This window comes from Copidosoma floridanum, unplaced genomic scaffold, assembly GCF_036245765.1.
Source record: "Copidosoma floridanum isolate Cflo_tuat_1 unplaced genomic scaffold, Cflo_Japanese_pri ptg000040l, whole genome shotgun sequence".
Taxonomy (NCBI): Eukaryota; Metazoa; Arthropoda; class Insecta; order Hymenoptera; family Encyrtidae; genus Copidosoma; species Copidosoma floridanum.
Window position 1 is genome coordinate 2,230,996 of NW_028321917.1, and position 24,527 is coordinate 2,255,522.

General features: G+C 34.0%; 1 protein-coding gene and 1 long non-coding RNA gene across 3 annotated transcripts; both read left to right on the plus strand.

The window, feature by feature from the left end:
* Positions 1-8,257: 8,257 nt before the first annotated feature.
* LOC149373115 (uncharacterized) lies at positions 8,258-10,823 on the plus strand. 2 transcript variants are annotated; one of them, XR_016293446.1, is made up of 4 exons: positions 8,258-8,564; positions 8,644-9,754; positions 9,823-10,221; positions 10,301-10,823. It is a non-coding gene; the product is annotated as an uncharacterized LOC149373115 (long non-coding RNA). The 2 variants fall into 2 exon arrangements; XR_016293445.1 differs by having other exon boundaries at positions 8,258-9,754; positions 10,301-10,822.
* A 3,478-nt stretch (positions 10,824-14,301) lies between these two features.
* Positions 14,302-18,614, plus strand: LOC106637457 (uncharacterized). The gene is made up of 5 exons (XM_089597925.1): positions 14,302-15,510; positions 15,856-16,128; positions 16,220-16,351; positions 16,459-18,366; positions 18,609-18,614. Exons 1-5 carry the CDS (start codon positions 14,302-14,304, stop codon positions 18,612-18,614), a joined length of 3,528 nt encoding a protein of 1,175 aa, XP_089454051.1.
* Positions 18,615-24,527: the final 5,913 nt, after the last annotated feature.

Here is a 24,527-nt window from a genome sequence, read left to right on the forward strand (position 1 = left end):
GTTCACCCAATTACACAACCCATCACTCATGCTACTCTCGTACTTTGCATCTTTGCTCTCACTTTCGCAACGGGGGGAGCATGTTTCGTGTTCAACGAAACAACACGGCTAGGCTGATGTTCGAAATAAAAACGAGCGGTGGTGGCCGCTCAGATGTCATTGGAACACGCAGTCGTCACCTTGGCAACGGAAAAAAATCGGCAGCTAGCGTTGTAGTTCAGGACAGTAAAAAAAGTGGTTTTCTCTCTCTCTCCATTCTCTGCAATCTTCGGATGCGCACGCTCGCTAGTTGTTCCCCAAGAATCGGGCAACATTTTTTTCGCTCCTTGCCGTGTTTAATACGGTGGAAAGGCTACAGAAGTCGGCGCCGCTATTCGATTTCTCCTCGACACTACGCGTTTCATCTCAGTTGCCAGGAAAGGCGAGGCGCGATATTGACAGCGCAAGAGACGAGACAAGACCACCGGGAAGTTGGCTTTCAAGAATTCAAGGAGTTTGACGCCTCAGGGTTCGCAAGTCCTAATTCATATGCAAAGGGTGGCCACCCGGGTTGGGATCACAGTTCAGCTGTGCATTCAGGTAGGATCCTCCTAGTTCAAGCGCAGTCTCTTGTCGTCAGGCAAGGGCACGAGACTGCGCCTACAATGCACGAGTATTTTTGCACGAGTTCTTTTCACACGAGTTTATTTACCCTTTGCACGAGTTTTGCCTAGCATGCTAGCGTCTTTTTTTTCTTTCTCTCTTTCATTTTCCTGGTCTTTCTCACTCACCTTTTTTTTACACAGACAACTTCGAGCTGCTTTAATTAGTTGTTTTTTTATTTTTCCATTTTGTAAATGTGTTGTAAAACTATTGTAAAATCAATGTTTGATTAAATATCTTAACCCCAGAACCATGCGGACTTGCGGTTAATTTGCATGCTTTAAGAGTAAGTCAGACGTATAGCCTCATAAAAAATTAATTTAAAATTATCCAGGTTCTCTGAGAAAACGGGAAGCTGAGACTCGGCGAAAACAGCGTCAAATCAGAATGATAACGCCCTTAACTGACCGTCAGATTTGCCCACTTCTTACGCAAGAGTCTTGCGCACTTGCCTGCACACAAATCTTGCGCCAATCTGCCGCAATCAGGAGTGCGTGAAATCAAGACAACGCACTCGACTGATCATCAAATTTGTGCACTTCTTACGCAATAATAGTCTTGCTCACCCATTGTGCATCAGAATTACACAAGATCTTAAAAGCAGACTAGATGCAGACTTACACAATTTCGCTGTCAATGTGAATCTTGTGCAAGAAGTACGTAAGAATTACAAAGACTGTGCTACCAGGGATGATAATAACTGTTTTAATCACTAAGTTAAAAATAATAAAAAATAACAGTTTAATGTCTTGATTTCAGACAAATATTAAAACTTATTATTTACAACTAACTGTCAAAAGTTATTAAAATTCATAAATGCTCATTAGTTATATTTTTTTTAATTGCGAGATCGATTTGTACAACAAGTTCCTGGAAAAAATATTATTTTTTATAATTTTTTTTATCTGGTATACTACGTAATGCAATCAAAATAATCTATTATTACCAGTTATTAATAAATATAAGTTTTGTAATGAATTTCAAAAGTCAAGTATCGGAAAGTGATAATTAATAATATAAGTTCTTTGCATTCACTTTTTTTCTCAATGTTTTCTAGAATTCCATGAATGATGGAAAAAAATGTGTGGGGTGCGAGAGAGTCACAAAAAAATAACGGAGTCCTTTATTTGATTAAAGTATTGGACAAATTTTCGGAATTTTCCCTCATATTGTTGGGGGAAGGGGTTGTAAAAATTGTGCGTGGTGGCCAAGGAGGCCACAGCCAGCTTCGGTCATTGTTTTACTGTGTGACAATAATATTGATACCGATAGAATTTTTCCTTATTTTGCGGAGGGGGGCGTTAAGTGCAGGAGGGGGTGCGAGCCCCACTCTAAGAGTTGAATAATAAAAGAAGATATATATAGGCATAATTTGTTCTGTTGACGTATTATAATGCTTAATAATTGTTATGTACATTCACAGGAAACATCGTAAGGTATGTTAAATCAAATATTTCAAGATCAAGGAGCTCTCCTACTCCCTTTCCGAAATGTCAGTTAAACACGGAAAGCATTTCAAGTAACAGAATGGGGAAAAATGATTCTCATTCCCCTCCAATAAGTAAGGAAGCGGTAAGTAGAATTATAACACTAATTATAGAATAGTAATGCTAAGCTTAGTATTTTCTTGTATATCGTGTCGTCTGTACACATCAAATTTCTGAAAAATGTATTCTATTAATATTCGGACTTTGTGACATAACTATTCACCCTCATCTACTGTCATACTGTTCCTATCTAAAAATTATCACATATCCTTATTACGCAATAAAATTACATCGTAAAATTTATTCTCTAAGTAAAATTACGTGAACCGCGTAACAGATTTGGAAAAGCGTGACTTCATTTTGACACGTCATAAAATCATGTTAGAAAATAAAATTTTGTTCAATTTGGAAAAATGTTATATTTCTTTAACTTCAACAATATACATCATTTTTTTAATTAGGTAAAAAAAACTAATTAAAATTATGTAATCACATTATGTTATTTTGTTACGGATGAATATTATCAACCTAGCAGACTGAGCCACCACGCACTTAACGTTTGATTATCATAAGTTGTAGGGGCTTCCTTATTTCTACTACCTAGCAATTTAAATATCTCTACATCCAGTGTCATTGTCGATGGTACTCACTGTGCTTATGGGGATGGCGACCTAGCAAGCTTGGCTCAGATGACGCCAGGGAGCCAAGACTCCAGCCAATAAGGTTGAAGAAATAAAATCATACATTTTGTATACCTATATACATATTTACTGTCTGCAGTGAGCGGAAGATGAATACCATGTATATAGATATACAGAATGTATGATTTTTCTTCTTCAACCTTATTGGCTGGAGTCTTGGCTCCCTGGCGCCATCTGAGCCAAGCTTGCTAGGTCGCCATCCCCATAGTGCGTGCCATACGCCTCATTCGTCAGATGGCGCAACCGCGCCTTAGAAAAAATGGTGTCGTTCACGTGTAGCAGTATAATTGTACATACGAGTTACCTATATATAGAATAGGTATAGGCACACAAGTTGGAATTTTATATACAAGTATACTGTTACACGTGAACGACGCCATTTTTACTAAGGCATAGTTGCACCATCTAATGTACAATTCTCCAATATACAGCTGTTTTTTTTCTTATGCCGCTGTACGGAAGTTTTCAACTGTAAAAAGCTAATATTACAGAACTATGTCGACTGGCTTTTTAAGACTTGGTATTTATTTTATGAAAAATAATCATTGTCACATTTTTTTTCTGTCAAAAAAATTGTAAAAAGCGTTGAAGAACTATAAACAATTTTGTTTATAATTTGACCATACTTCAGATGCTTTCCTATCTCTACTGTGTTACAAGTTCAAAATTCAAAATTTAATATCTCTGAAACTATTTCTCTAAGACTTTACATATTGTGTCTCATTATAAATATTGCTAATGTTGATTCCTACACAACATTATAGGAAAATTGTAACAAAAGTTTCTTTGCCCTACAACTACCTTGGGTAGTCCGTAAAATTCCTCCCAAGTACAAATCATTTTAGCGAATACTGATCACAAGTGATAATGTATAAAGTGCAGCTGGTTGATTGACAGTATAATACAACAACTGCTTTTAGCCACCGTCAGTAGGATTTTTGTTAATCTAAATATATTCTCTTAAAAAACAAAAATAACAAAAAATGAATAAATAAATTTTTATTCTTATTAATTATTTCTTATTTATATTAATATTGTAAATTTCTTTGGAGTAACGGACGATGAATCGTATCAATTAATATGGTAGATTTATAGTATCTCTTACAACAGACATGGCTAGCCTTGATCTTATTTGAACGACTATGGCTACCCGTGGTTGTAAGTATAGAAAATAATTAAATCATTTATAATTATAATAGAAAATTAATAATGTACTAAGAGACCAAACATATCTCATATAATTTTTTAGCAGGAGGAAAATGTATCTGATATGATAGAAAATAATTATCAAAGCTCCGTCGATCTTTGTGATACACCAAAAAGCAGTGGAACAAAATCAGGTATGATGATTGACAAAACGTTACACTTTCAACTATATTTAGAGGAGAATCAAGCGCAGAGGGCCGTATGTCATTAGGGCCTGGGGGGCATCTTCATTAATTAGTATTTTATTAATAAATGATCAGTTAGTATAGATATAAGTAGCTAAAAATTAAGCTTATGCGATGTACTTAATGCTATGCAGATAGCAACACTTCAAATGTACATGTAAGCTAATTTATCATAATATTAAGCAGTAATATTTTTAGCTGAGTCGTCCAAAGTTAAGATTGGTTAAATACTTATCTATTATTTGCCACTAGTAGAGCTGTCAAACATTTATACTTGTGAAATATGGTTCTATTTCCTCTTAAATAGTAGTAACAATTTATAATTAGAATCAATTTCAACGTACAAAAATCACAAGTTCTTATTGATTCCGTAAATATTTGTGTCTCAATAACCAATAATAAATAATACAATCAATAAGTTATAAGTAGAATAAGTTTGTTAAAGTTATGATTCCTTACATATTTTTTTGTACCTTTGTCATCATAAATGATACAAAAAAAAAGATAATAACTCATAGTAATACTTATTAAAATTTGTGATGTTTCCTTTGCAGACTTAATTAATTTTTATTATCAGTTATAATCGCTTATTTACTAAAATTACTTTCGCTTGGGTCTTCAAGTCTTTTACTTGAGTTATTACAAGTTTCATAAAATATTAAAATAAGACGGTCCAAAAATGATTGTAATATTGTTTAATAGCCAGACAAGAGACATTGTCAGCTGCTTCGATTCCCAAAAAAAAAGAGCACTTAGCGGTACAGACGATGAAAACCAGGAAAACGAAGTAGCTACGAAGAAGGGAAACAATTTTATTGTATATAGCGATGATGAGTTTGCTGCTGTTCACGACCACAACAAAGCCTCATCGAATGAAATTGATGACGCTCATCATTTGCAAGAAATCATCACAAAATTCAAAAGTGTGGAAAGAGCCTTATCTGTGGATGGATCTGGTGTCGATTATAAATTTTTGAAAAAATTTACTGTAATCGTTGACAAGAAAGAGGTCAGTTTAATAAAAGTATTTGTATATTTGCTGTGTGCTAGTCGTTGAAGGTGGTAAAAAAGAACGACAGTAGAGCCGATGCAATGGTGGGAGAAAATAACAGGCTTGTCAGATTTTTGAGAACTCTATGCATTTGTGATCATATATAATTAGTGTATTAACTGTATAAACGTGAGCTGCAATAATTATTACAGATATTTTGTTGACGAGTAATTATGTTCAATAACTATGTGTGTATCGACTTTTTCGATTACAGTGTGTCGTTTAACTGAAGTTTTATCCTTATTATTCATAATAGGCCCGATAAGCTTTGCAATAGTTCGCATGCAATGACAGAAAAAAACTATAGTTTAGCACTGTAGTTTAATGGCAGCACCCTTTTTGGTCCACTGGAAAATATTGTATTTAAAAAATACAGTTTTGTAAATCAATTTGCAAAATTAAACTTAATATGCGAACGCAAAATATATTGGAATTATCCGTTTAAAAATCTATAAAACAATATATGTAAAAATATAAATAAATGATCCATGTGGATGATCCATATGGAAATTCATGTGAATGATCCATATGGAAATCCATATACGTGATCCATATGGGAATCTATGTGGATGATCCATATAGAAATCCATACGGAAATTTATATTGGCCTGTTTTTGATGAATGTTAAAGGCTATATACAAATCTTCATGAACAAGCTTAACAAAATTTTATATAAAGTACACGTAATGCGTACATAAATTTATGTAGTATTATAACCCCCCCCTTTCCCAGGCCCGTCTGACCACGCTGCGCTAGTCCCTTTTACAAACGCCATACATGTGAAAAAGGAACATTAAATTTTATTTTTGCACATTTTCTTATTCTGTAACTAATTCTTCGAAAAAAAAACTCTTTTATTCAGATTTGACACGCTATATTCTGAACACGAACTGTGTACCTTGTCCACTGCACTGTGTGCGCTCCCGAAATGTAGAAGTCGGTTACTTGATGTTATGCTGCGGTTCGTAATTTATTTTCAAATTACATTTTCAATTACTGTTTATTTATTAATTTTGTAGAATAACAATTTGTATGAGGTAAAAAAAATTTATTCAATAGACTTATTTTTTTATATTGTTAAATAATTTTTATTTAAAACGTAAAGACAATGTATCTAGCAGCAGCTTTTTTATATATTATTGAATACTTATTGAGAAGTACTTATTTATTTTCATTGCTTTTTATTTAAATATCCATTCACTGTTTGTTAAGTATAGTGGTTTAATTATTAATTATATTCATTAATAAATTATTCATTTAACCAAATCAGTATTATTTACTTTACAAACCCTTTTTTTAGTAACAGCTATTCTATGTATTATTAAATATTTATTAATTTTTTTTATAACTTTGCAGTTTTTAAATAAATAATTGTTTATTTAATGTTTTTCAAAAACTGTTCAAAAGTTTTTTCTTTTTTCATCAATGCTTAACTCATACGATATTGTACGTATACATTTTGCCTTATTCTGTTATGTAACCATTATCATTATGTTTGTAATATGGTAATTGATGATATGTGTATTATACATTTAATAAAATATAAAATTGAATAAATTTGTATGAAAAAAAATGGTATTGAAAAACTTTTTTAAGTCTTCTTTTATATCCACAAATATTCAGTACAGGGCCATTTTTTTTAAACAATGCACAAAAACTTTGAAGGAGTTTGAAACATGTATTGCAAAATTCGCAGTACGGATCGCAGATATGGATATAAATATATAATATGTATAACTGTCATCATAATTACTTTACATAAACTGAATCACGATCAATTAAAATTGAGAGCCATATGGATTATCCGTGTGGATTGTCCTGATGGATTATCCATATGGCGATTTGGAACAAAATCCATATGGAAATCCATATGGATTTTCTATATGGATTTCCATATGGATCGTTTTGATTGGGAATCATAGGAATCCTAGCACCGGCTTCTTTCGATCGTTTTCAAAACTTATGATTATATAATATAACGATGCCACGACTGATGATTACGAATACAAACACAATGTCATGCACTGATTAGGTATAGGGAAATTGTTTATCCATAAGTCCATGAGTCCATCATTCCCTCCTCCCACTTCATGTGGTCGGTATTACCGACACAATAACGTGCATTCGAGATTCGAGATGATTGAAACTCGATGGAATTTTGTTTTGTGTTTTTAAGTAGCCTGTCTCTCTTCAATGATTTTCAGTTTTTTTACACATTCTTTTATGATTACGCTAAAGCACTATTAGAACTTTTGCAACAGATAATTAAAAAAAGTACGTGTTGTGTTTCTCTTGAAATAATTTAAACATATTTAGTTTCAATACGTGTTTAATTCTTATGGGTCTTTAAAAAAAAAAGAAAAAAAAAAAAAAAAGAAAAAAAAAATAAATGCTTAGATACATAAAAAAAAAAATCTGGAAATAAAATAAAAATTGATTAGAACTCACTCGTACAAGTAAACAAAGTTTTACGGCTATTTAAAAATGTTTGCAATGGATCCCCTGATACATACATACTTACAAACATACTATATTAAAACAGTGAATATTTCATTATTACGTACTTCAATTATAAAAACTCAAGTTATATTATCGTTTTAAAAATTTATATTGATTATAAATAAGTGGTAAATAAGTCTAGAGCCTCATTATCAAGAGTGTTCAACACAAAATGGTGTGAATTTTTTCAATAAATACTATATGACTCTTTACTATTAATCCTTACGTGTTATTGTTTTATAATTTTTGAGTACGTGAGCTTTTTCCGCTCTGCGGACACACAAGTCACAAGCCAGTGTTGGCTTCAAGATGGCGAAAAGTGGTCCCCCCACCACTCTCCCGTCTAAGAAGAGTGGTGGGGGGACTGCTTTTTGGTCGCGGCTGCGCGACAGCCAAAAGCGTCGTCTGTTACCACAGCGGTTCTCAAATACTATAGTCACTAGTCATGTATGTTGTAGCTATATATATACATGTGTGTATATAATATGTACCAGCTGATTGTTGCGCGATATAGTGGTTAAGTGCTCTGTTGTCTGTTCTGTCATTCCTGTCTCCTGTACCGGTGCTGATAACTGAGATACCAAGAGCCAAGCCAACGTTAATGCTGGTACTTATAAGTACTGACCAATGGCTTGACCTTGACTTCTCTTCAACCAACTGTGGCCTTTTTTCACCAAGTCAAACGATGAGGTGAGCAAAGATACTACTGTTAGTGCTAGCAGTTTGACAAGTAGCTGCTAAGCAGATCTGACAAGTAAACTGCATATTTCAGTTATAAGCCCAACAGTGTTTGGTGAGTTGCAGTGCTTGTTTTTTTATTTTCTTTTTGTATACTTTTTTGTCTCTCTTAAATTAGTATATAAATCAAGCAGGACTTTAACGTGGGATTGCTAACAAATGAGTAATTCCCATAAGTTTCCAGTCACAAAGTTGTGATTTACTTTTCCTGCAATCAAATCAACCAAAACAAAAAAAAAACTTATCAAGAAGCAAGAGGTTAAAATTTAGTTTTATCAAGCACAATTTTGGAGGATAATAAGAAAAATCAAGGGCTGATGAAGTTTGACAAGAAAATGTACCTGAATCTCTGAAATGATCGAATGGCTGTGAATTCCAGTTGCTTTAGAGGCTGTAGTAAAGAGTTTTTTAATAATTGTTGTTCACAATGGAGGTACAGAGAAAAGTCACTCAACGCTCTTATGAAAACTTGGTGCCATGTGATGCTAATAGCACAGTTAATAATAAAAATGAAGTTCAGACTTGCTCAAAGTTAACAAGTGCGCAGCTCATCATATTCCAAACATATAGTACAGTTGTGGCAGATGGTCTTTACGATTATTCAAATGAAGTAAATTATGAAGGTAAAGAAATTTCATGAAGCTGTAGATGTGACCTGGTCACCTCCAGTCCAGCAGCCCACCAACTTTCCAATTTTGCTGGCTGCAGTAACAGTTGCTCAGCAGTTGGATATCAGTTTTAGTATTGTAATGCCAGTTTGGATTTGTATTCTCTCAACCTGGAGGAGCCAGGCTGTATGATACGTACATCAAGATCAGTGTGCCAAGTGATCGAAGGTTTTGTCCTTTTTTTTATTCATGTGTACCTAAAATATTCGTAGTGTTGAGAAATTAAGTATGATAATTATAATTACCATCAAGATTTTACAAAATAATTTGGGGAGCTGGCGGAACGAATCCAGCTGGCATTATTGTGAGTTGCTATGATTGTGGAAAAATAATGATTCACTTTGCTGACAAGATGTTTGAGAACGACAGCAACTGTTTGATTAGCAGTCCCGACAAACACAAAGGTCCTGTGAGAGCACTGGACTTAAATCCATTTCAGTCTCATTTTCTAGCTACTGGTGCGACAGATAGTGACATTTATACTTTGTATATTAATTGGACAAATGAGCCTATGTCTCCTAGTTCCAAAAAAATTTACCACCTGAGGATGTACTAGATGAATCATGGAATACACGAGGTACGTTACATGGCAACATTTTTTTTTACACATTCATAATTGACATTAGAGCATTTTGTTGTTTACAGTGCAACACATTCTTGCTTCAACATTTTCACAGCGTTGTGTCATTTGAAGAAGAATTAAGCCATGGTAATACTCACCGATGCCAATTCAAGAGCCTCTATAAGCATTATCATCAGGAATTTTAACATAATAATTCTTCATCATTATTGAAATATAAGTGAGATGGAAATCAGTACACTGACATCCTGATATATAGTCACACAGCTGTCTCTTGCTTCAGAAGAGGATTAAACTCCAATTATTGAACTGTAGGATTTGAGATTTGCAACCACACCGTAAAAACATTCCAAAACCATCGAAGGAAAGTAATATCAATTGCCTGGAATCCTTATTATTCTGATCTTCTCAGTTATGCAAAAGACAATAGAATTCTCTCTTGGAATCCTAATTTCGATATTCCAGTACGTAGCAGTTAAATTTTTCTTGCAACTCTGTTTTTTATTGTGTGATGCTTATTTTTTATTACAAATCTTATTTTAGGGTGGTGATATTGTTGGCTAATTGGCTCAAACAAATCATGGAAACTTAAATGTATCTTAGTGTCCTAGATGAGCTTGCTTGGTTGTGAGTACTACTTCATATGGCCAGGCAATAGTATACTCTCTGTAAGGTGGAGCTGACCATTGATCTGCTGAAACGTTGAATAAAATGTTGATTTATTTCCTGGCATGGACCCATTTCCACAAGTCTCACCGATGATGCAAACAGAAGTATATTATGAAAATAATGCTGTAGAGTCCCCAGTCTCTGGTTTAATGGTAGCTAACTATGCGAATAATACCATAGTTGAAGTTATACCTTTTATTCAACTAACAATGAGAGTTGGAAACAAAAATAAATTAGTACCCGAACCAAATAATATACCAATTAAGTCAGACTATACACCTGAAATTCATGATCAAACTGATAAATTCCAACCACTCCAATAATTGTAATTAAAACGCTTCCAACTACTGTTCTCGTAATTTATGTAGCTCTACTAGAAAAAAGTAAACATTTGCAATTGACCAAATTGTTTAAAGAGATGCTACTTTAAAAAATTTAAGTATTAGTTACATTTCAACATTTTTACAAATTAAAGCTAATTTTTTTTTAGAAATAAACATTTTATTACACCTGGATCTGTCCTTACTCTTTTCTTCCATTATCCTTTTTTCACGATATTCTCTATTGGATAACATTTTTCTTTGAGCTCATAAATAGAGAAAACATTAATCATACACAACGTTAAATATCAAAAGAAAATTGCAAAATCTACACCTATAGAAATGATGTAAAGACAAAGACAAGATTATTTAAAGAGTAAAAAAAAATAGAGAGGTAAATATAGAGATGAATAAGAGGGTTAGTCGAGTTATTAAATTGTATATTCGTTTATTTACCATAAATCAGTTATTAATCAATTTTTTTTTTTTTTTTTTTTTTTTTTTCTTTAATTTAATGATTTTAATTTAGGAAACGTTTTTTTTTTTTTCGTCACATTTTTTACAGTAAATCTTTCTCTTTTAAAATTGCACCTGACAATGAATTTGCAAAAGTTGGACTCAACAATAGCTTAATAAAAAATCAGGTAACTTTTAAATGAATATTATGTATACACCGGGTAAGATTTGCTCAAGATTGACATAAATATATTAATCTAAAATTACAAGAACATTCTAAATAATAATTAATTTAAGTACTGGGAAAGAAAGCGCCAGTTAAAAAAGCCTTGCTGTTTCGAAGACTTTAACAGTAAGTAAAATAATTCTTATGTAAGCAAGCGGTGGTGATAACTAGCCCAGCCATTTATTAATTCATTTAATGAATAAATTATTCCTTCGGCGAGCAAGTGACGGTGAAAAGTAGCTCTACCATTTATTAATTTACTTAATAAATATATTATTTCATTGGCAAGCAAGCGGTACCAACAATAAGTTTAGCGATTTATTAGTTTATTTGATTGATAAACTTTTTCTTTGACAAGCAAGTGACAACAACAAGTAGCTCAGCTTTTTGGTGGATTATTGAGTTAATAAATTCATTCCTTGGTGAGCAAGTAGTGGCAATAAGTAAATTAGCTGTTAATTAATTTATTTGATAAATTAATAACTTCTTTGGCGAGCAAGCGATGGCAGTTCATAGCTCAGCTATTCATCAGTTCAGTTAAGAAATAAATTATTCAGTTGGGGAGCAAGAAATGCCATTAACAAGCCCAGCTAAATTTCCAAGTTTAATGAATAAATTATTTTTTTGCTGAGCAAGCGAAAGCGAAGAGTAGCTCAGCTATTTATTAATTTGTTTAGTAAATATATAATTTCTTTAGCAAGCAAGTGATGGCAATAAGAAGCTCAGCTGTTTATTAGTTTAATAAACTAATTAACTCTTAAGTGAGCAGGCGACAGCAAGGAGTAGCTCAGCTATTTATTAATTTTTTAAATGAATTAATTCTTTCTTCGGCGAGTAAGCGACGGCGATGAGTTGCTCTACTATTTATTAATTTACTTGATGAATAAATTATTTCTTTAGCAAGCAAAGCATGGCAGTAAGAAATTCAGCGATTTATTAGTTTATCTTACTAATAGATAAAGCAAAGTCGCTAAAACCGTTGTAATCGCTAACCGCGAAAACTACTGAACCGATTTTGCTGAAATTTTGCATACCGATTCTTGACACTTCCTAGATGGTTTTAGTATGGTTTTTATGTTGAAAAATTTAATAACAATAACAATAAACAAGCTCAAATTTTTGCAAAAATACGCCTGCTTTTTACTTTAGTTCAGTAGGATCCGCTAGTTGGCGTCGAGGTAAAATTGAAGCCACCCGCAATCAATGATAGTGAAGAGTGGTTATAAGTTGCCCCGCTTAGACGACGATTTCCATAGTCGTTTTTCGGCAGTCCACTAAGAATAAAGGTGTTTGTCGTGAAGCTGGGCATCCCGGCTACCGCTGACACGCTTCGTTCATGGACAAGCGAAATACATCGGCTTTAACCCCGAATCGCCAAGATAACCGAACGCCACGGAAAAATAGGCGTTCAAAACATCAACGTCTTAGGCGAAATACCAGGATACGTCCGGCCAGAGCTCAACCTGCTCCACCAACAATACAAGGTTTCGAAGCCCTTCTTCCATCCAACCTGGTTCTAGAAGAGCAAGCCAAGCAGAACAACCATGAGGAGTGTGAGCAGACATATCAGCTGGAAAGTTTACCAGCCTCCTCCTCAAAAGTTGGTCGCGAGAGGAACCCCACGAAGAAGATATTCTTCAGGCCCACTACCCTGACTAACAGTCAGCAGATAGTGATCCGGGGAACGACCCGGAAACGAGATTTTGTTCGGCCGGCTACATACCTTCCTCTAGCGCGTTCACCTTTTTCAGAGACTCCAAGGGCAAGGACGAAGCAACCTCGGGTCCAGACACCCGAGCTCCGCGATCCCCGTCAACTGAGCAGAGTGAAGCGGCAAATATTTGCCGTTTATCGAACGCCTGATAAAGCGTGTCAAATAATTGACCCTCACCAGCTCTCCATCGTTAGTAAAAAAAAAAATGAAGATAAAAATCGGCCCTTTCCAGGGCCATCAATAAATTTTACCGTAAAGTAACTTTCAATCTCATCGGTCTTTTTAAGAGCCATTAAACGTTGAACTACTTTTCCAAACATAGATCTGCCCTTTGCGGGGAGACATCGAGAGCAGAGCTATTTGTCGTGAGTCTGGGAACCCCGGCCACCGACGACTTTCTGCACTCAAATTACATAGGCAAGAAATTACTTTTCCTCCAAGATTAGCATTAAGCTAACTTGGCCAATCTCATTGGCCCTTTTCAAGGCCATTAAACGTTGAACCACTTTGCCAAAAATAATCTTATTTGTACTTTTGGACAAATGTCTTTAAACGAATTGCAACGATTCGTCCAACAGGGATCTATTTAAAGACAGCTTATTCCAAAACTAAGTCAGTCATTTACTGGCAGACATCGAGAGCAGAGCTGTTTGTCGTGAGTCTGGGAACCCCGGCCACCGACGACTTTCTGCACTCGAATTACATAGGCCAGAAATTACTTTTCCTCCAAGATTAGCATTCAGCTAACTTGGTCAATCTCATTGGCCCTTTTCAGAGCCATTAAACGTTGAACCACTTTGCCAAAAATAATCTTATTTGTACTTTTGGATAAATGTCTTTAAACGAATTGCAACGATTCGTCCAACAGGGATCTATTTAAAGACAGCTTATTCCAAAACTAAGTCAGTCATTTACTGGCAGACATCAAGAGCAGAGCTGTTTGTCGTGAGTCTGGGAACCCCGGCCATCGACGACTTTCTGCACTCGAATTACATAGGCCAGAAATTACTTTTCCTCCAAGATTAGCGTTCAGCTAACTTGGTCAATCTCATTGGCCCTTTTCAGGGCCATTAAACGTTGAACACCTGCTAAAGTATATATTGTAATTGACAAAGTATAACAAAAACAGCCTTTTTGCGGCGCGCAAAAATTGTTAACAATGCCTCGAATCGCAAGAGGGCGAATCGGGAGGAGAACTTCTAATGCTTTAAATGTTTACAACTTTAGGAGTCGAGAAACTGATGCAGAACATTCATCGAGAGTAGAACAGCAACGGCAAAATCGACGATTGAACAACTACTTAAGTGACAGATCCGCTTTCTGTTACAATCCTGATATTGATTACTTAAATCTTCCATCCATTCAAATTGGCGGAATGGTTTCTATTTGCACTCATTGTGGCGCTAAAAAATGGAGAGATGAAGCTCCAGGGCTCTGTTGTTCTGGTGGTAAAGTTTCCCTTGATCCACTAGAAAATCCTCCTGAATTGTTAAGATGTCTGTTAATGGACGAACACCCCCTATCAAAACATTTCCTTGATAACGACAGACGTTACAATACGCAATTCCAAATGACGTCATTTGGAGGGAAAGAAATTAGAGAAGGAAACTTTATGCCAACTTTCAAAATCCAAGGTCAAGTATACCACTTGATAGGTAGCTTACTTCCTGAACAGAACAAGAGTCCGCAGTGCTTACAAATCTATTTCATGTCTGAAGCTGAACAAATTTCTATTCGGTCAGATAATGCCCTAAAAAAAACTTTGATTGAATCATTACAAAAGGTGATGCATGATTGCAATCCTCTTATAAGAACTTTTAAATCCAATTATGACTCTCGAACAGTAGATGAACTTGAAAATTTAAAATTGATTATTCATGCCGATCGAACTCCTGTTGGGGAGCATCGAGGACGATACAATGCGCCTAGAGTGAATGAAGTTGCTGCACTAATAGTTAACGAGGAAAAAGGTCCTAGAGACATTATTTTACATGGTCGACATGGGCGGTTGGAGCGAGTTTCTGAGCTTCACCGATTCTATGACTCCTTGCAATATCCTCTTATGTTTGTTTTTGGAGAAAATGGATATTCTATTGATGTACCACTTCACGGTGTTTCAAACAAAACTGTTTCTTGCATGCAGTTCTACTCTTATAGGTTTATGTTAAAAAATGATCATATAAATTACCTACTTTATTATAAGAACCTGCTCAATCAATTTGTTGTTGATATGATGGCAAAAATGATCACAGAGCGTTTACTTTACTTGCGAACACATCAAAAACAACTGCGTGCTGAAAGTTACATTCATCTACGAGATGCAATAAATAATGATCGTAACATTGAACCCTCCAGTATCGGACAGCCTGTAATTTTACCATCCTCATTCACTGGCTCACCACGATATATGCATGAAAAAATTCAAGATGCAATGGCTTACGTACGTGGGTTTGGGCGTCCATATTTATTTATCACTTTCACGTGTAACCCTGAGTGGTCGGAAATAAAAAATGAATTACACAAAAATCAAAAACCTTCAGACAGGCATGACATTGTTTCAAGGGTTTTTCACTTAAAATTAAGGAAACTTATAGATGTCCTCACCAAGAAAGCAATATACGGGGAAGTTGATGCTTGGATCTATAGTGTCGAATGGCAAAAGCGAGGGCTACCTCATGTGCACATACTTTTATGACTTAAAACAAAAATTCAGCCGGATGAAATAGACAAGATCATTTCAGCTGAATTACCAGATCCTCAACAAGATCCCTTGCTATTCAGTATCATTTCGAAAAGTATGATTCATGGACTTTGCGGTGAATTCAACATGGCTTCACCATGTATGGATAATGGAAAATGTACAAAAAAGTTTCCTCGAAATTTTGTTAAAGAAACCCTAACTGCAGATGATGGCTACCCAACCTATCGTAGAAAAGCCCCTGCAGATGGAGGTCATAGTTCTGTACTTACAATTCGTGGCAAAGAAGTACAGATTGATAACCGTTGGGTTGTACCGTACTCACCCGTCTTATCACGATGTTTCAATGCACATATTAACGTCGAATTTTGTCATTCAGTGCAAGCAATTAAATATATTTGCAAATATATCAACAAAGGATCGGACCGTGCCACTTTTTCAGTTGGAAACATTGACGAAATTGCAAACTATGCCAATGGACGCTATATTTGTTCCTCTGAGGGATTTTGGCGTTTTTTTGACTTTGAGATTCACGCACAGTATCCTCCAGTCTTACATTTAGATGTTCACCTTGAAAATTATCAAAGAGTTTACATAAATCAGCAAAACATTCAACAGATTCTCGAAAATCTGAGAAAAACAACGTTGATGGCGTTTTTTGAACTTTGCGTAATAGATGATTTTGCTAAAACTCTTTTGTATTCCGAAGTTGCCGCCTATTACCGATGGGACAGTAATAAGTTTGTGAAAAGAAAACAGGGTAAAGATGTTCCAGGCTGGCCAGGAGTAAAAAAAGATTCAGCTATAGGTAGAGTTTATACGATTCATCCCACCCAGTCGGAATGCTTCCATCTTCGAATGTTACTTCAATATGTTCGAGGCCCAACTTCATTTGAGTACTTAAAAACCGTTGATGGTGTTACTTACGCAACTTTCAAAGCTGCCTGTTACGCACTTGGTTTATTGGAAAATGATGATCAATGGAAAAACACACTCGCAGATGCTGCTTTGTCTGAGAATCCATCTAAATTACGTGACTTATTTGCTATTATTTTAGTTTTTTGTGAGCCATCGCAACCTCAAATTTTGTGGGATATGTTTAAACAACAATTATGTGAAGATATTCTTCACTCTCGACGAATTCAACTCAACGATTTTGAAGTTGAATTTTCTGAAGAAGTGTTCAACAAAGGTTTAATTGAAGTAGAAGACAAGATCATCTCTCTTTCAGAAAAAAATTTGACTGCATTTGGGCTAAACTCACCGGTTCGAGATGAACTCTGTACTAATGATCCTTTGGAACATTCCATCAGACATGGTTATCATCATAACTATTTATATAACTACGTTGAGCAAAATCTTCCTAAGTTGGTTCCAGACCAACGACAAGCTTTTGATCGTATAATTGATAGTGTCTTAAATAGTGGTGGAAAAGTCTTTTTCCTGGATGCTCCTGGAGGCACTGGAAAAACATTCCTAATTAATCTTATGTTGGCCCAAGCAAGATCGGCAGGAAAACTGTCCCTTGCTGTTGCATCTTCTGGCATTGCTGCCACTCTCTTGAGTGGAGGTAGAACAGCTCACTCCACTTTTAAACTTCCATTATGTGTTTTTTCCGGAGAAGATTACACGTGCCCGATACGCAAAAATGGCCCACTTGCAAAAATTCTTCAAGATACAACATTTGTTGTTTGGGATGAGTGCACAATGAGTCACAGAGCTCACATTAAAGCAATTAATAGAACATTGCAAGATTTAAGATCAAACCAGAATTTAATGGGTGGCATTACATTTGTTTTTGCTGGTGATTTTAGGCAGACGTTACCAGTAATTCCGAGAGGAACTAGAGCTGATATTATTCATGCCTGTTTAAAATCATCATTTCTCTGGCATTATGTAGAGTCTCTTCATTTACGTACTAATATGAGAGCACATCTCTGCGGAAGAAACACGGAATTTCCAACTCAGCTATTAAAAATTGGCGATGGCACGATGGAAAATGAAAACGGTTTTATCACCCTAGATCAATCCATTGGAAAACTGGTTACAACTGTCGATGATCTTATTTCTGAAGTTTACCCAGACATTGAAAATTTATCAAACAAATCATACCAACGGTTATGTGAGAGAGCGATAATTTCACCAAGAAATTCTACAGCAGAGGAAATTAACAATATTATTCTTCAAAAGTTTGTAGCTGATTCTCGAGAGTACCTCTCTATTGATTCAGTCATCGCATCTGAAGATGTTGTTAATTATCCTCAGGAGTTTTTAAACTCCCTAACTCCATCAGGATTTCCACCCCATAAGTTGAGTTTAAAAGTTGGAGCTCCGATTATGCTACTACGTAATCTTCAACCACCGAACCTGTGTAATGGAACCAGACTGCAAATTAAAACTCTGCGAAATAATGTTATAGAAGCTACTATTTTGACAGGTCTAGCATCAGGACAAATAGCTTTTATTCCAAGAATTCGGATGATACCAACTGATTTACCTTTTCAGTTCAAGCGATTACAGTTTCCTGTCAGAGTTTCTTTTGCGATGACAATTAACAAGTCGCAAGGACAAACTTATAATTTTGTGGGGGTAGATTTACGTTCAAACTGCTTTTCACATGGACAATTGTATGTCGAGCTTTCAAGAACTGGTGATCCTTATCATCAGATTGTTTTAATTCCTTCTGGAAATAAAACTAAAAATGTCACGTATACTGAAATTTTGTGAATGAAAAAATAATTTTAAATTATATATTTGTATCTTTACAGCTTTAACAAATAACCCTTTGTTATATCATAACGTTAACATGTAAAAATCAACGGCCCTTTTCAGAGCCAATACCTATTTTATGACGTAAAGAATGCACGATACTTTTTACCATAATTTTTTTCCTTTTTTCGATATTTTCAATAAGAAGTTATTTGTTGCAAAAAGTGTCAAAAATAGATATTAAGTTTTTTAACTGCAAACGTCCTATATTATTTGTCAACACACATGTGTTTCATTCAGCGAGTCTCGGGCGAAGCCGAGACGGGGGGCTGCTAGTATGATAGATAAACTATTCCTTTGGCGAGCAAGCAATGGCAGTAAGTAGCTAAGCTATTTATCAGTTCAGTTAGTAAATAAATTATTCATTTTTGGAGCGAGTGACGCCAATAAAATGCCCAGCTTTTGATGAGTTTATTTGATAAATAATCATCATTTTTGGCAAGAAAGTAATGGCAATAAGTAACTTAGCTGTATATAAATTTATTTTATAAATAAACTATTCATTTGGCGAGCAAGGAGTGGCAATCAATAGATCAGCTATTTATTAGCTTATGCAATAACTCAGATAATTCTTTGGCAGGCAAGCGATGGCAAGAAAAAGCTTAGCATTTTGAAAGTTCATTAAATAGATAAAATATTTATTTGATCAGCAAGAGACGGCAAAAAGTAGCGTAGCTACTTATTAATTTATTAAATAGATAAAACAAAATCTAAAAATAGATATATCTCTATAGCGGGAATGCGACGTTAATAAGAAGCTCAGCTATTCATTAATTTATTAATTAAATAAATTATTTTTCTAGCAAGCAAGCAGCTGCAAACATGAAAAGCTGAGCTTATCATTATTTTATTTGGAAACTACATTTTTTCTTCGGTGAGCGAGTAACGGCAACTAGTTGATAAGCTATTTATAAATTTATTTATTAAATAAAGCATTTTTTTTGTAAGTAAGTGACGGCAATGAGTAACTCTGATTTTTAATAGATTATTTAATAAATACAATATTTCTTTGGCGAGCAAGCGGTAGCAATAAATAGCTCAGCTTTTTATGAATTCCTTTTATTGTTAAACTTATTCTTTGGCAAGCAATCGTCGGTGGTAAATAGCCCAGCTTTTTATTAATTCATGCAATAAATAAATTATTTCTTAGGCGAGTAAAAGCGGTGGCAATAAGTAAATTAGCTATATAATAGTTTATTCATCAAATGAATTATTTTTATGGCAAGCAAGTTTCGGTAATGAGAAATTCAGCAATTTATTTGTTGGGAAAAATCGGGTTTCATCTGGTGCATATTCGATCAGGGAATCACGAGTCAGCCAATAACGCTACGCTTATGATGGCTTTTTTACTGCTAGCCTACAGATAAACTTTTTCTTTGACAAACAAGCGACGACAACGAGTAGCTCAGCTTTTTGATGGATTATTGAGTTAATAAATTCGTTTCCTTGGTGAGCAAGTAGTGGCCATAAGTAAATTAGCTGTTAATTAATTTATTTAATAAATTTATAACTTCTTTGGCGAGCAAGCGATGGCAGTTCATAGCTCAGCTATTTATCAGTTCAGTTGAGAAATAAATTATTCATTTTGGGAGCGAGTGACACCGATAAAAAGCCCAGCTGTTTATGAGTTTATTTGATAAATAATCTTTATTTTTGGCAAGAAAGTGATGGCAATGAGTAGCTTAGTTATTTATATAAGCTTGAGAAATTAATTAATTTTTTGGTGAGCAAGTTACGGCAACGATTAGATCAGCTTTTTATTAGATTATTCAGTAAATAAATTCATTCTTCGGCGAGCAAGTGGTAGCAGTAAGTAGCTCAGATTTTTATTACATTATTTGATAAATGGATTATTTATTTGATGAGCAACTGTCAGCAAGTAGTAGCTTACCTTAGTTTTCGTTTATTGAATGGATAAACGCTCGGTCGCCAAAAGAAGAATTTACTTAATAAATAAATAATTAAATAGCTGAGTTACTCCTTGCCAATGATTGCTTGTCCCACCAAAAATCATTATTTATTAAACAAACAATTAGCTGAGCATGTTATTGGCACCTCTTGCGACGTAAATAAATAATTTATTTATTTCTTAACTGAACTGATTAATAGATAAGCTACATTTTGATGCCACTTGCTCACCAGAGAATCATATTTACTTATTAAACTAATAAATATCTAATTTACTTATTGCCACCGCTTTTGCTCGCCAAAAAAAATAATTTATTTATCAAATAAAATAATAAATAGCTAAGCAACGTGTTGCCACCACTTGCTCGCAGAAGAAATAATTTAAGTATTGAATGAACTGAAAAAAAGCGAAACTGGTCCTTGCTGTCAGTTTCTCGCCAAGAAAATATCTTATTAATCAAACAAACTAATAAAGAGCTGAATTACTTATTTCTGTCGGCTGATTACCAAAAAATATTTCGTTTATTAAATAATATATTAAAAATCTGAGTTACTTCCTGCCGTCTCTTGCTGATCAAATAAATATTTTAACTATTAAATAAACTTATAAATTGCTAAGCTCATTCTTGCCATCACTTGCCTGCCGAAGAATCATCTTAGTTAATATATAAACTAATAAATAACTGAACTATTTATTGCCACTGCTTGCTCGCCAAAGGAATAGTTTATTTATAAAATAAATTTATATACAGCTAAGTTACTTATTGTCATCACTTTCTTGCCAAAAATAAATATTGTTTATCAAATAAACTCATCAAAAGCTGGGCTTTTTATTGGCGTCACTTGCTCCAAAAATACATAATTTATTTACTAACTGAACTGATTAATAGCTTAGCTACTTACTGCCATTGCTTGCTCGCCAAAGAAGTTACATATTTATTAAATGAACTAATTAATAGATAATTGCCTTATGGCCACTGCCTGTTCACCAAAGAATAAATTTATTTATTACACTAATAAATAGCTAAGCTCCTTATTTCCATCACTTTCTTGCCAAAAAATTAATTTTTTTTATTAAACTAATAAGTAGCTAAGCCACTCATTGCACACCACTTGTTCGCCCCAAAAATAATTTATTTTTGAATTAAAATATTAAATAGCTAAGCTACTCTTTGCTGTTTCTTGTTTGTCAAAGAATGAATTGATTTATTAAACTACTAAATAGCTAATTTACTTATTGCCAAAAAATAAGATCGTTTTTTCTCGCCAAAAAGTAATTTATTTGTGAAATAAACTAATAAAGAGCTGAGTTACTTTTTGCAACCGCTTGATCGCCCATGAATTAATTTATTTCTCAAGCTTCTATAAATAACTAAGCTACTCATTGCCATTACTTTCTTGCAAAAAATTAAGTTTATTTATCAAAGAAACTCATAAAAAGTTGAGCTGCTCATCGCCGTCCTTTGCTCTCATCAGAATAAAATTTTAATTGTTGAATAAACTTATAAATAGCTGAGCTTCTTATTGCCGGCACTTTGTGGCAAAAAAAATATTTTACATATTAAATAAATTAATTATAGGATTCACTTATTGCCACGGCTTGCCCGCAAAATACATAATAAGAGCATCAAATAAACTTAAAAAAAATTCAGCTATTCATTGCCGCCACTTGCTCCCTAAAAAAATAATCTCACTTTTAAACAAACTGAAAATGAAGCTAAGCTACTCCTTGCCATCAGTTCCTCGCCAAAAAAGTATCTTATTAATCAAACATTTTAGTCAAGGGATAAAATACTTATTTCCGTCGCTTGCTTACCAAAACAATATTTTATTTATTAAGTAAACTTATAATTTGATAATTTACTTGTTAAATTCGCTTACTGGCTAAAAAAGAAATAAACATAGCAGAAAAGTAACTAACAGCTAATTAAATTATTGCCATTTCATGGTCGTACATAAAAGTAGAATATTTATTAAATGAATCAATAGATAGCAGATGACCTTAGGGCGTCTTTTGCTCGCTACTAAAATAGATCATTTATCAAGTAAACTAAGAGATAAATCAGCTATTTATTGGTGCCACTTGCACACCATAAAATTAATTTATTTGACAAATAAACTATTGTATGAATGATTTTATGTAAGGCCATCGCTCGCTTGCCAAGCGAATGTATTACTCAGTAAATAAATTAATAAATAGCTAAACTTCTTATTTCCGGTACTTGCTCGCTGAAGAAATTATGTATCTGCTTGATAAATTTAAGATATAGATAAGTTACTTCTTGCCGTCGATTTGTCACCAAAAAAAATTTTTTATTTATCAATTCAACTAATAAAAAAGCTGAGCTACTTAGTTTTACCGCTTGCTCATCAAATAAATAATCCATTTATCAAATAATGTAATAAAAATCTGAGCTACTTACTGCTACCACTTGCTCGCCGAGGAATAAATTTATTTACTAAATAAACTAACAAAAAGCTGAGCTACTCGTTGCCGTCACTTGCTCACCAAAAAATTAATTTGATTATGAAATAAACTAATAAATGGATAAGTAACTCATTGCCATCACTTTCTTGCCAAAAATAAAGATTATTTATCAAATAAACTCATCAAAAGCTGGGCTTTTTATTGGCGTCACTCGCTCCAAAAATAAATAATTTATTTCGTAACTGAACTGATAAATAGCTGAGCTATAAACTGCCATCGCTTGCTCGCCAAAGAAGTTATAAATTTATGAAATAAACTAATTAACAGCTAATTTACTTATTGCCACTACTTGCTCACCAAGGAATAAATTTATTAACTCAATAATCCATCAAAAAGCTGAGCTACTCGTTGTCGTCGCTTGTTTGTCAAAGAAAAAGTTTATCTGTAGGCTAGCAGTAAAAAAGCCATCATAAGCGTAGCGTTATTGGCTGACTCGTGATTCCCTGATCGAATATGCACCAGATGAAACCCGATTTTTCCCAACAAATAAATTGCTGAATTTCTCATTACCGAAACTTGCTTGCCATAAAAATAATTCATTTGATGAATAAACTATTATATAGCTAATTTACTTATTGCCACCGCTTTTACTCGCCTAAGAAATAATTTATTTATTGCATGAATTAATAAAAAGCTGGGCTATTTACCACCGACGATTGCTTGCCAAAGAATAAGTTTAACAATAAAAGGAATTCATAAAAAGCTGAGCTATTTATTGCTACCGCTTGCTCGCCAAAGAAATATTGTATTTATTAAATAATCTATTAAAAATCAGAGTTACTCATTGCCGTCGCTTACTTACAAAAAAAATGCTTTATTTAATAAATAAATTTATAAATAGCTTATCAACTAGTTGCCGTTACTCGCTCACCGAAGAAAAAATGTAGTTTCCAAATAAAATAATGATAAGCTCAGCTTTTTGTTTGCAGCTGCTTGATTGCTAGAAAAATGATTTATTTAATAAATAAATTAATGAATAGCTGAGCTTCTCATTAACGTCGCATTCCCGCTATAGAGATATATCTATTTTTAGATTTTGTTTTATCTATTTAATAAATTAATAAGTAGCTGAGCTACTTTTTGCCGTCTCTTGCTGATCAAATAAATATTTTATCTATTTAATGAACTTTCAAAATGCTAAGCTTTTTCTTGCCATCGCTTGCCTGCCAAAGAATCATCTGAGTTATTGCATAAACTAATAAATAGCTGAGCTATTTATTGCCACTGCTTGCTCGCCAAAGGAATAAGTTATCCATCATATCAACTAATGAATCGCTGAAATTCTTACTGCCGTGGTTTGCTTGCCAAAGAAATAATATATTCATCAAGTAAATTAATAAATAGTAGAGCAACTCATCGCCGTCGCTTACTCGCCGAAGAAAGAATTAATTCATTTAAAAAATTAATAAATAGCTGAGCTACTCCTTGCTGTCGCTTGCTCACTAAAGAGTTAATTAGTTTATTAAACTAATAAACAGCTGAGCTTCTTATTGCCATCACTTGCTTGCTAAAGAAATTATAT

Bases quoted from the DNA above. Each gene is read 5' to 3' on its own strand.
- LOC106637457 (XM_089597925.1), top strand. From the start codon at position 14,302: ATGCCTCGAATCGCAAGAGGGCGAATCGGGAGGAGAACTTCTAATGCT. The intron at 15,511-15,855 runs GTAATTTTACCA...ACAAAAATTCAG, and splicing joins CCTCCAGTATCGGACAGCCT to CCGGATGAAATAGACAAGAT. The intron at 16,352-16,458 runs GTTTTTTTGACT...AACATTCAACAG, and splicing joins TTCCTCTGAGGGATTTTGGC to ATTCTCGAAAATCTGAGAAA.